This window comes from Dendrobates tinctorius, unplaced genomic scaffold, assembly GCF_039654945.1.
Source record: "Dendrobates tinctorius isolate UK_male_01 unplaced genomic scaffold, ASM3965494v1 ptg000029l, whole genome shotgun sequence".
NCBI lineage: Eukaryota > Metazoa > Chordata > Amphibia > Anura > Dendrobatidae > Dendrobates > Dendrobates tinctorius.
Window position 1 is genome coordinate 39,630,297 of NW_027361697.1, and position 13,815 is coordinate 39,644,111.

Sequence of the window (13,815 nt, forward strand, 5' to 3'; positions counted from 1 at the left end):
ATGGTCATAAGTATTCAGACCCTTTGCTCAGTATTGAGTAGAAGCACCCTTTTGAGCTAGTACAGCCATGAGTCTTCTTGGGAATGATGCAACAAGTTTTTCACACCTGGATTTGGGGATCCTCTGCCATTCTTCCTTGCAGATCCTCTCCAGTTCCGTCAGGTTGGATGGTGAACGTTGGTGGACAGACATTTTCAGGTCTCTCCAAAGATGCTCAATTGGGTTTAGGTCAGGGCTCTGGCTGGGCCAGTCAAGAATGGTCAGAGTTGTTCTGAAGCCACTCCTTTGTTATTTTAGCTGTGTGCTTAGGATCATTGTCTTGTTGGAAGTTGAATCTTCGGCCAAGTCTGAAGTCCAAAGCACTCTGGAAGAGGTTTTCATCCAGGATATCTCTGTACTTGACCACATTCATGTCTCCTTCAATTGCAACCAGTCATCCTGTCCCTGCAGCTGAAAAACACCCCCATAGCATGATGCTGCCATCACCATGTTTCACTGTTGGGATTGTGTGGGCAGGTGATGAGCAGTGCCTGGTTTTCTCCACACATACCACTTAGAATTATCACCAAAAGGTCTATCTTCATCTCATCAGACCAGAGAATCTTATTTCTCATAGTGTGGCAGTCCTTCATGTGTTTTTTTATGGAGGGCTGCAGTGATAGTTGACTTAGTGGAACTTTCTCCCATCAAACAACTGCATCTGTGGAGCTCAGCTACAGTGATCTTGGGGTTCTTCTTTACCTCTCTCACCAAGGCTCTTCTCCCACAATTGCTCAGTTTGGCTGGACGGCCAGGTCTAGGAAGACTTCTGGTGGTCCCAAACTTCTTCCATTTAAAGATTATGGAGGCCACTGTGTTCTTAGGAACCTTGAGTATTGCAGAAATTATTTTTTAACCTTGATCTGATCAGATCTGTGCCTTGCCACAATTCTGTCTCTGAGCTCCTTGGCCAGTTCCTTTGACCTCATGATTCTCGTTTGGTCTGACATGCACTGTGAGCAGGAAGGTCTTATAAAGAGAGGTGTGCACCTTTACAAATCAAGTTCTATCAGTTTAATTAAACAAAGCTGGACTCCAATGAAGGAGTAAAATCATCTCAAGGAGAATCACAAGGAAATGGACAGCATGTGACTTAAATATGAGTGTCTGAGCAAAGGGCCTGAATACTTATGACTATGTATTATTTCAGTTTTTCTTTTCTAATAAATTTGCAAAAATGTCTACATTTCTGTTTTTTTTCAATCAAGATGGGGTGCAGAGTGTACATTAATGAGAAAAAAAATGAACTTTTTTGAATTTACCAAACAGCTGCAATGAAGCAAAGTGTGAAAAATTTAAAGGGGTCTGAATACTTTCCGTACCCACTGTATTTTTTGTGGAATGCCTCTGCATGTAATAGGCAACAGAGAGAAGCCAGAAGGATACCCTTTCGGTCACCATCAGCTTAATGGCTTCCTATGGACGCATTTAATATATGGAGCGGCATGACTTCAGCCTAAGTTCTAGTCTTGTATCTGTGTTCACGATATTTCTTGACGTGCAGTGGAATCTGTTCTTGAATCCTCTTTCTGTTCCACACAAATTTACCTCTCCAACCCCTTGCTGAGAAGATAAGCTGTGTGCAGGTCAGTCTTCTAGTTAAGTCTGTCATCAGGTGCTAATTTATGCGCTAGCTGATCCATTCTCCCCCTTATCTGAACATTTGGAACAGGTGTCACCTGGAACTGAGCCACCTCCTCAGGAATAAAATAATGATATGACCTCCATTCATAGAGTCGAGAGTTTGCCCAGTTCATGCCTAAAAAGAAGGCATTTAACTCTTTCTAGGATGACATCTGCTATAGGGAACAATGTGATCCAGATATGAGAAACCTCTCCGACTGTGAATTTACGGGATGCTGTGGTGTGAACGTCTGACAGTTTGACAACCGAATGTTCACGGCCTGTCCATTTCTTACTATTCACAAGTCCATTCTAATAAACTTATGTATGGATCAAACATGACCCAAGGTGCAAAAAGACTGTCTCTCGTACTGGTATCAATGTCAGTCTCAAGACCAAGTGACTATCTGATGCATATTGAGGCCTCCCGACTCCCCCCAACAGATGATGTTTGGGAAAGTAATATTTTCCTGCCCAAATCTTTTGTTCTCCCTGGTGATAAGCCACAGCCAGAGGTTTTTGCCAGGATCTTGGTGCCTTCTCCCTATTGAATATAGAGTAAAGAGCCAAGATGAGAGGACAGCGCTTCATGTAATGTGTTTTGAAAAACAAAAATTGCCAAAAACAAGTGGCTCTTGACAAGGTGAGGCTCACATTCTTAGTCTATTATTGGGGCTTGTCACCCTATGTGGAGTTAAGTGGGAAGATGACTTCTATGCCGAGGGAGCCCTTCTAGGGAGTCTTCTTCGAGTCGAGGATAAAATACTAATAACAAGTGGAAGAAGGTACATATACAGTAGAAAAAATGTTTCCTTTATGGTGCTATCATATCTTGATATACAATGGTATTGTAAATACTGTATTCAATAAATAACATTATTCAATGGAAAAAATCTGGTATGATGACTTATATATAAATCTGGAGTCACACATAGCAACTTACCAGCGATCCCGACAACGATATCAACGTGTCAGGATCGCTGGTAAGTCGCTATGTGATCGCTGGTGAGCTGTCAAACAGACAGCTTCACCAGCGATCAGCACAGCGACGCCGAGCGCGGCATTGCTATGTTTGTTAGCGCTGATGCCATATTCATGTCAAAAATAGAATTAAAATAAAAAATATTGTTATTCTCACCTTCTGACGTCCCGCGCAGCATTTCCGCCTCTCTCCACACTCCGGTCCCAGTAATCCTTTGCGAGAATTACCGCGATGACGTCCGTTCTCACGGGATCGCAAAGTCTCGCCGTCATTCTTGCAAAGGATTACTGGGACCGGGAGCGTGGAGAGAGGCGGGAAGACTGCGCGGGACGCCGGAAGGTGAGAATAACAATATTTTTTATTTTTTTTATTATTTTACAGCTGATCGCTGGTCTCCCGCCTGTCACACGCAGCGATGCGTGCTGGCCAGCGGGAGATCAGCGACGAAAAAAATGTCCAGAGGTTCTTGCAGCGATCAGCGATACCGGCAGGGGGGCCGCTCGCTGATCGCTGTCACACACAGCGATCTCGCAGGCGAGATCGCAGTTGTGTCACAAAAGTTGTGACTCGGCAGCGATCTCGCTAGCGAGATTGCTATGTGTGACGGGGCCTTAAGAAGTGACAGCTCCATAAAGGGGCAATATTGTCCCTATTAAAAACACATGGAATATCAGCCAAGCTGACCATGCATGTGTATGGGGAAGAGCTTGGAAATGATAGGCGCTATTGAAGATGCATGAACACCTTAAAGTGAATCTATCAGTAGGATCAACCCTATTGAGCAATCTATGTGGGTATGCAGGTCATAAGAATATGAATAAAATGATACCTTGATATCTGCGATCCAATGTCTTATTCAAGAGAAATCCACATTTTTCTTATACGTAAATGAGCTTTCCAGGTTATGAGGCAGACACTGATCTGCATGAGAATCTGCTTTCAAGGCTTATTTTAAATGATGCTGGCGTTAGCAGTGTGATATGTAATGTCCGCTCTCTGCTCTCCTCATTTCACTACAGAGCTGTGTGTGATTATATCGGACATATTTGTAGGTGTCCTTTCAGTGCTTCAGCTTTCATCTCACAGGCAGGCACTGTTGCAATACGGCAGAGCTGTGAGAGCTGCAGCTGCTAATATGTTTGTAAGAAGACAACCTTCAGTTCTACTGTTATGTGTTAGCTACACATCTGACTTCAGTAACTCCCCATTTAATTAAAAATATGCAGAATTTCATGCAGATCAGTGCCCACCCCATAATACTGTACAGCTTATTTACACATAAGAAAAACATGGATTGCGTTGAAATATGACATCAGATCGCAGATATCAAGGTATCATTTTATTCAGCTGTCTATGTCCTCCATGTCCATATAGACGGCTTAGGAAGGTTGATCCTACTGACAGACTCCCTTTAAAAATGTAACCATTTTGTGATCATGATGGCTAATTATTTCAACTCCCATCTTTCCAATATCCTTTATCTCTTTCAATTTAGCTGCAGAAAGTAAATCAGCAGGACACAACTGATTTTTTTTTTTATCTATTTCCATAATTACAACAAAACGTAATGACATAATGCAATTAACAGACAAAAATCAAAGTCACAGACATTTTTCAAGCCTAAGACAAGAGAAAAAAAAAAGAAATAGTCTAAATCTGACATAAGTTAATGCACGAGTGTGCAACATTAAATAGCTCCCAATGGCAATATTGCTGGGCTGTACAATCAGTGTCAGGGATAATACAACTAATACGTGGAGTTTACTGTCGGTCAACATCCTTCAAGTGAATGACTGAATTTGCTTGATATCACAAGTGAACACATTCTTTTTGCACATCAACCTTGTGAATGTGCTCCTTCATATTCTGCAATGAGCAGAGTCAGTAGGCAAAATGACAATGTACCTATGTATAGCTGGAATCATTTTTCATAGGTGCACAGATTCATCGGTACAATCTTGTGTTATAGATCCAGAATAGCATGAAGTGTGCTACATCTGCAGCTAGAAGGGGCTCTATCAATGCTACAGTGACCATGATAGACAGCTAAGGTCACTCCTATAGGATGTGTTCACACTTCAGCAGCAATTACATAGACACTTCCGAATATCATCTTATGAGTTCTGGAGACTGATATGATGCCAGCAATCAATTGGTTTAATTTTTAGAGTCTTAAAAGAAATATATGTTTCATTTCATGGATGATAGTCCAGTGGAAACAGTTCTTAAAATGTAATGGGCCAGAATTTCAGTAGCATCATGAGCAGCCATAAATTTATCAGATGGACTAGAAATTGCAGACAATCGGCATCTTTCCAGTGCCAGATAACATTCTTACTGCAATTTGTTGCATTGTTTTCAGGAGGTAAAATAAGAACTTTGCATAGAGTAAAGGCGATCAATGGGATTTCCCACTCGGGTCTGCAGTGATCCTACTTCAGGTGCTGCTAGAAGACATTCACTCAAATTAAGGGAGGCGTCATCACTGTCCATGTCATGGAACATGGACTCTCCACCTGGAAAACACAAGTCAAATACAGTCAAGTTTTCTGTACTGCACTCTTATTATCAATCAAAAGCCCATTAGCATTTGATAAGATTCATGGCAGTGTACTAAAGAACACATTCAAATCTCAGCATCACAGCCTATAATAGCATAAAAGAAATACAGCAAATTGATTGTAAACCTCATGTGATCTAGATTCATATTGTGTGGTATACCAAGGCTGTGGCTAGTTACGGTACATGGTTAAGAATTACAATATTAATGCTTCTGAGGTAAAGGGTTATTCCCCACAAAAAAAAAGTTATCTCCTATTTAGACCATACGGAATAACATGCTGACCTCTGGCTGTGTGATGACTCACTGTGACCCCTGATGATCCCAAGGTTGTCATTCTGGAGTCCCCATTTTGAAATGGAACAGGGATGCGCGCATGCTCAACCTCTGCTCCATTAATTGTCAATGGGACTGCTGGAGTAGGCTGATGTTACCCACCTATCCCAGCTACAGTGCTGGGATTTGCTTTAATTTCCTTAATTACTGTTCTTTGTGCTAGTCCATGCCAGGTTACTGTGTAGGGGTCCCGTTTCACTTAGCGACGCACCAGCGATCCCGACAACGATACGACCTGGCAGGGATCGCTGGTGCATCGCTAAATGATCGCTAGTAAGCTGCCAAACAGGCAGATCTCTTCAGTGACCCAGCAGCGATCCAGCGATCAAACACAGCGATGCATGCTGGCCAGCGGGACGCCGACGACGAAAGAATGGCCCAGGACATTCCTGCACGATCAGCGATATCCAGCAGGGGGGCCGGTGGCTGCTGCGTGTCACATGTAGCGAGATCGCTGTTGCGTCACAAAATCGGTGACGCATTAGCGATCTCGTTATGTGAGACGGGGCCTTAGGATGACAGTCACCACTGATGTCATCAACTAAGGCCTTTTAAAGGCCCTGTCACACTAAACGATGCACCAGCGATCCCGACAACGATGCGACCTTGTCAGGATCACTGGTGCCTCGCTACATGATCCCTGGTGAGCTGCCAAACAGGCAGCTTCACCAGCGATCAGGACCAGCGAGGATGCTGGTATCCAAGGTAAATATCAGGTAGCTAAGCGCGCATCACTTAGTTACCCGCTGTGTACCTTAGATACCAGCTCCCAGCGCTAGCACGCTGGTATCCAAGGTACACAGCGGGTAACTAAGCGCCGCGCGCTTAGTTGCCCGATATTTACCTTGGAGACCAGCTCCCAGCGTCTGCTTGCAGCACTGGGAGCTCGCTGATTGATGGTCCCCCGCTGCCACATGCAGCGATGCGTGCTGGCCAGCGGGAGACCAACGATCAAAAAATGGCCCAGGACGATCCTGCATGATCAGCGATACCTGGCGGGGGGGCCGGTCACTGATACATGTCACACACAGCGAGATCGCTGGAGAGATCGCTGATGCGTCACAAAATCAGCGATCTCGCTAGCGATCTTTAGTATTTATATAGTATAGCAATCTGCTACCACATGCTTGTTAGGTGTTAAGCTTTGCCTACTACTTGGACTAGCTCCAACTAGCTGTCTCTTGATCTTTCAGCTTCTCCAGATTTCTATCCAGATATAAGCTTCACTATCAAGCTCAGTCCAGCTATTTTAGATGTTGCCCACATCCACAATTTAATTGTATCACGATATCAGATAACTAACTCCTTTCAGCTATTGTAGGAGTTGTTCACACCTTTGTCTCTGCTATCAAGGTGCCTGTTAATTGTCTCTGTTACCCTTGTGCTGCTGCACTCTCAACTTTGCTGTGTTAATTTTCCTAATTACCAACTTGTCCCAGATATGCTGATGCCAGCCACATCTTCAGCTTAGCTGTGTAAAGCTTGCTGATAACCAACTCATCTCAGCTATCATGGTGGTGTCCACACTCACATATCTGCTTTTCCAGTGTGTATCGACACTCCTTCTACAAGATACCAGATTACCTATACAGCTCTGCTGTTTCTGCACAGTCCACGCATCTGTCTCTGCTGCATCAAGTGCTTCTGGCTCCATTATCCACCTGCCATCTTACATATCCTGCTGTACTGGTCCTCGCTGATCCACGTGCCATTTGGCACATTCAGCTGTGCTACATCACTGCCCCTAGTCCATGCTGCTCACCTTAACCTATGGCGTAAAGAATCAGTAACAGCTCCTTACAGTGTTCAGCTATTTCCTGCAATTCTATAGACAATGAATGTCACAGACAATGAAAACTATGACATCTAGAGGGAAGAAGGTTTAACTATCATCACAGATGGTGATCCTTTCCTGTACTAGCATAGAGACTATGGAACTCATTACAACATGTTGTAATGGTTAATTCACAAAAAAGTGCAAGGAGTCCTGGATGCCTTTGTTCATAATTCTAATATTAGAGGTTATAGGTACTGGATTCTGTGATGGGTCATTGATCCGGAGAACTAGTCTGATTGCTATATCTGGGGTCAGGAAGGAATTTGCCCCTAATATAGGTAATTAGCATCTGCCCCTGTGGCTTTTTTAGACACATACTTCCAGTTGTTTCAGGAAACAACACATGTACATAGCCACAATGGACAGACTCTAATTCTAGAGTCATTGGTCATTGTGAAGAGATGGGGAGCAGCTGTGACATTGCATATTGTGATTGGTAAATACTGTGTTATCAGCTGTGTATAGAGGCGTTACCTTGTCATTGTATTCCTGCCTTTGTTAATAAAGAGTCTTGCTGAAAACTCTACCTAAAAGTACAGGAAGTATGAGTCTAAAGGCCCTGATACACACAGCAATCTCGCTGGCGAGATCGCTGATTTTGTGACACATCAGCGATCTCTCCAGCGAGATCGCTGTGTGTGACATCCAGCAGCGATCGGCCCCCCCCTCAGGGTATCGCTGATCGTGATGGATTATCCTGGCTCATTTTTTCATCGCTAGTCTCCCGCTGGCCAGCGCACATCACTGCGTGTGGCAGAGGGAGCCAGCGATGAGCGATGCTGCACGCTGGTTACCAACGTAAACATCGGGTTTCTAAGGGCCGCGGCCCCTTAGAAACCCGATGTTTACCCTAGATACCAGCGTGCACTGCAGGCAGGGCGGGAGGTGGAGGCAGAGCGGCGCACAGACCGAAGTAGCTCTGCTATCTGCTACTCCAGTCTGTCAGACCGGAGGAGCAGATAGCAGAGCTACGCCGGTCTGTCTGCGCCGCTCTGCCTCCACCTCCCGCCCTACCTGCAGTGCACGCTGGTATCTAGGGTAAACATCGGGTTTCTAAGGGCCCCGCAGCCCTTAGAAACCCGATGTTTACGTTGGTAACCAGCGTGCTTGCTGGTCCTGATCGCTGGAGGGTCTGTCTATGTGACAGGTCACCAGCGATCAGCTAACAATGTCCCAGCGATCCCATCCACGTCAGATCGTTGGTGGGATCGCTGGGACATCGTTATGTGTAACGGTACCTTTAGTAAAGTCAATTGGCCAGTGTGAAAACTGAAAGATTATTAACTTTGGTTTTTTTAACCCCTTCACAACTTTGGGGTTTTCTGTTGTCATTTTTTTAGCTCCCCTTCTTCCCAGAGCAATAACTTTTTTGTTTTTCTGTCAATATGGCTGTTTCAGAGCTTGATTTTTCTGAGACAAGATGTAGTTTTGAACAACACCATTGATTTTACCATGTAGTGTACTGGAAAATGGGGGAAAAAAAAACAAGTGCGATGAAATTGCAAAAAATGTGGAATTCCACAATTGTTTTTTTTTTTAATTAACATGTTCACTAAATGCTAAAACTCAGCTGACAGTAATATTCTGCAGGTCATTACAAGTTGACAGATACCAAACATGTATAGGTTTTTTTTTTATTTAAGTAGTGGAAAAAAAATCCAAAGTTTGTAAAAGAAAAAAAAAAAAAAAAAGCTCAATTTTCCAAAGACCCAAGAGTATCCATTTTTCAGTATTTGGGGCTGGATGAGTGCTTATTTTCTATATGCCGAGCTGAGGTTTTTATTGGTATAATTTTGGGGTAGATACAATGTTTTGATCGCCCGTTATTGCATTTTGTTGCAATGTTGCGGCAACCAAAAAAGTTATTCTGGCATTTTGATTTTTTTCTCATTATGCCATTTACCAATTGGAATAATAATTGTTATATTTTGATAGATCAGGCATTTCTGAACGCAGAAATACCAAATATAAGTATTTTTACTGTTGTATTTTGAATAGGGCCAAAGGTGAGTGATTTGAACATTTATATTTTTTTATTTCTTTTTATATTTTTAATAACTTTTTTTTACTTGCTTCAATAGTCTCCTTTCTGATCGCTTCCGCTACATGTAACAGGGCTTCAGACCTACTATGTGTAGCAGAAATGATCATCTGCTATGAATGCCGGCCACGGGGCGGCGCTCGTAGCAGATCTGCAATGACAAGCACGGGGGCTTTCTGCAGACCCCAGTAGTCATGCCAACCCATCGGCAACCCGCAATCATGTGACAGACACCAATGTGTAGGATTTGTGATGCACTTCCGGCACGCGCATGTTAAATGCTGCTGTTAGAAATTGACAGCAGCATTTAACTTGTTAACAGCTGTGGGTGGATCGCGATTCCATCTGCAGCTGTTAGGAGCACATGAGAGCTGATCAAATTAACTGTCATGTGCCTGAAAAGATGCAGGCTCAGCACCAGAGCCAGCATCAAATGCCGGGACACAACCTCTGACGTATATATGCATCAAATGCCAGGACACAACCTATGTCGTATTTATGTGTCATACATCTTGAATGAACTAATAAAGATCATGATACAAAGAAAAAATATTGCCAATTTGAAAAAAAAATACTAGTAATGAAAAAAATCTGATTTAAGTAACATGTCATTTTCTAATGATAGCTTCCATTTAGTCCCACTGATATAAGGGTATTAAAAGCCAGTATGTATAATTCCTCTTCACCCTGAGTCTAAACTAGTTAACCCTTCTATTGACTGCTGATTCTGTTACTTCTTCCGTCCCTTTGGTTTTGATGCCGTTTGTTAAACATGCCACTGCCAACTCGCTCCATTGGCCAACAGCTCCTCCATGGATGAAATAGAGGCTTCTACCTCCATGACCTTATTTCTCTCTATTGGTGAAAAAATGAACACAAAATCATTCCCTGGCATCTTCTAAGCATAGTGGCTACTACAAAGGTTGTCTGTGGAAACCCTACTAGGAGTTTCCAGATTCTATGTACAGATTCATAGCAATAATTCTATTAAAATCTAAATACAAAGATTGTTCATAATGTAAAAAAATACAAAATAATCAAATCATGCCGTACCGTAAGGATGCATGTGGTCCCCTGGCATCTGCGGAGGTGTAAGCCCTTGCTGGAATGGGTCTGAAATATATATGTTTTGCTCTATGGACAGTAGGTGTTGTTGAGGGAGTGAAGTAAAGACATTCATGATTCCTTCAATGCTGGAGTTACTGGAACTGTGAGTCTGTGCTGCAAAATACATATAAAAAACATTTATTCAGCTTCTTTACAAAACAGTGACACATTGTAAACTGAACCAGCATCTTTCTTAACTCCTCCATCCCCAAGCCGGTTTTCACTTTCCTCAATTCTTGCCAGAGTCACTTTATGTGGTAATAACTCAGGAATGCTTCAACGGATCCAAGTGACTCTGAGAATGTTTTTTCGCAAGACATTGTACTTCATGTTAGTGATAAATTTAGGCCAATGTTTTTTGTGTTAATGTATGAAAATATCCAAAGTTTTAGAGAAAATTTAGAACATTTTGCAATTTTCAAACATTTAATTTTTAGGCCCTTAAACCAGATAGTTATATCACACAAAATAGTTAACAAAAAAACATTTACCACATGTCTACTTTTCAATAGCATCCATTTTTTAAACAATTTTTTTTTCAGTTATGAAGTTAGAAGGTTTAAAATTGGATTAGCAATTTCTCAATTTTCCAACAAAATTTGCAAAGCCAATTTTTGTAGGGGGTCACATCACATTTGAAGTGACTTTGGGGGGCATATATGACAGAAAATACCACAAAGTGACATTTTAAAAATTACACCCCTCAAAGTGCTCAACACCACATTCATGAATTAAAGCAATTAATTAATTTTACTATTTCCGGCAAAAATGTTGGTTTTGCCCCCAATATTTTCATTTTCACAAGGATAACAGGAGAAATTGGGCCCTGAAATTTGTTGTGCAAGTTCTAATGAGTACACCAGTGTCCCATATGTGGTGTAACACTACTGTGTGGGCACATGGCAGGGCCCAAAAGGAAAGAAACACCATTTGACTTTTGTAGTGCAAAACTGGCTGGAATAGATAGCGGATTCCATGTGTCGTTGGCAGAGCCCCTGATGTGTCTAAACAGTGGAACACCCCCACAAATGACCCAATTTTTGAAACTACATACCTCAAGGAACTTAGCTAGAGGAGTAGTGAGCACCTTAAACCTAGAGGTGCTTGCTTCACAGAAAATGTTGGTTATGCCCCAAATATTTCATTTACACATGGGTAACAGGAGAAAATTGACAATGCAATTTGTTATGCAAGTTCTCCTGAGTACACCAACAGCACAAATGTGGTGGAAAAATACTATTTGGGGTCACAACAGGGCTAGGAAGGAAAGGAGCATCAACTGAATTCTGGAGCTTAATTTTGGCTGGAATAGATTGCGGATGACAAATCACATTTGAAGAGCACCATGACATGCTAAAACAGAAAAAACACAAATGACCCCATTTTGAAAACTACATCTCTCGCGGAATTCATTTTGAGGTGTAGTGAGCATTTCTAATCTTGAAGCGATTTACAGAATTGTATAACATTAGGCTAATTGGAAAATTACAATTTTTTAGACTAAAATGTTACTTTGGCCCAAGTTTTTAATTTTCAGAAAGGATAATAGAAGAAAATTAAAGGTATACTTTGTTACGCAATTTCTCCTGAATACACCAATACCCCATATGTGGTCAAAAACTACTTTTAAGGCACAGTGCTGAGTTCAGAAGGGAAGAAGCGCCATATTGAAAATCAGATTTTGCTATAATGGCTTGTGGGTCCCATACCACATGGCAGAACCCTTGAGTTGACCCTATTTTATAAACTACACCCCCCAATTAATTCATCTAGAGGTGCAGCGAGTATGTTGAAATCACATGAGCCTCACAAAATTTTATACCATTAGGAACTGAAGAAAGAAAAATTACTTTTTTACCACTAACATATTATTTTAGCCCCAAGTTTTTAATTTTAATAAAGGGCTAATATAAAAAATTGGACCTCACAGTTTGTTTTGCAGTTTTTCCTGAGTGCGCCAATACCCTACATGTAATCAAGAAATACTTTTCAGGCACAGTGGAAAGCTGATATGGGAAGGAGCAACATATTATAGTACATATATCCTGCACTTTACACTGAGCGCTTAAACTGGAGTTTCCATCCAAATCTCCAAATGACTTGATTTTGTTGAAACCTTCGACGGGTTCATTAACTATAATGAGGCAGCAAGGTTACCATGATCCCCATCTGGCTTCTATTCAGCATTGCCCTTCTTTTTAGAGGTGTGCAAAACTGTGGCCGACCACATGCTTAAAAAGATGGATATCACCGGTTCATAGGCCAGACAGCATTCTCAGTGTCTCCATCTGCCTCATTATAGGGAATCTTCTGCCGTGGGTTGCATCTGAATCACGTATTTCAGAAATTTACACGGAAACCCCGTTGTAAGCGCTCAGCGTATAGCGCAGGATAAATCTGAGCTGAGCCTTACTGCAATCTTTGTGAGGCAAAAGGAACAAATCATTGGCAGGTCAAGAATTGGATTTAATTATTTTTTTAACCCTGTTTCTCATGCAGTATAAGGGGTAAAATTATTTTATTCTTTGGGTTGGTGCGATACCAGCAATACCAGATTTATATTGTTTTCTTCTGTTTGGCACACCCTAAAAGACGCTTTTTTTTATAAAGCTTTTGCAGTGCCATATTTTGAGAGCTATAAATTTTCTATATTTCTGCAGACAGAGTCATGTGAGAGCTTCTTTTTTGTGAGACGAGTTGAAGTTTTTATTAGTACCATTTTAGGTCAAATAATATTTTTTTATCACTTTCTATTCCGAATTTTGTGAGGCAGAATGAACAAAAAGAAGCAATTCAGGATTTTATCTTTTTTTATGTTGTTCACCCTATGGTAAAAGTGACAAAATGCCGTTTTCAACTGTACCATTTTTATTTATATTTGTTTTTATTGCATTTAATTCTACTTTTTATGGAGGTATGAAGAAAAAGTAAAGCTTTATACACTTTTTTTAAGGTATTAAATAGTGTGACAGTTTTTTCTACGTTAGGTCGTTCTGGAAGCGGCAATATCAAATGTGTATTTTTTAATATATATAAATATATACATCCAATTATTGGTTTAATATTTTTTTCATTTTTTAAAAGTGTGTTTAATTTAATGTTTTTTTTAAAGTATGTTTACAATAAAAAAGTTTACTTTTTTACTTAGCCCCTTTATGAGACTTTTACTTTTATTACTCTGATCAATAGTAAAAAGCATTGCAATGCATTAGCTTTTCAATGCATTATACTAGTCAGTGCTGCAATGAAGCCTCCTAGATCATGTTCTCAACATGGTCTAAAAGGCTTGG

The 13,815-nt window shown here is 41.3% G+C and overlaps 1 protein-coding gene across 1 annotated transcript in view; it reads right to left on the minus strand.

Annotated features, from left to right (window-relative positions):
- Window positions 1–4,201: 4,201 nt before the first annotated feature.
- LMX1A (LIM homeobox transcription factor 1 alpha) overlaps window positions 4,202–13,815 on the minus strand; it is a 202,090-nt gene continuing 192,476 nt past the window's right edge. Inside the window, exons 8-9 of the mRNA XM_073571624.1 lie at window positions 10,472–10,639; window positions 4,202–5,160 (exon numbers count right to left, since the gene is read on the minus strand). Of these exons, the coding sequence (XP_073427725.1) occupies window positions 5,003–5,160; window positions 10,472–10,639 (326 nt within the window). The 3' untranslated portion in view covers window positions 4,202–5,002. The remainder of the gene's footprint in view (window positions 5,161–10,471; window positions 10,640–13,815) is intronic.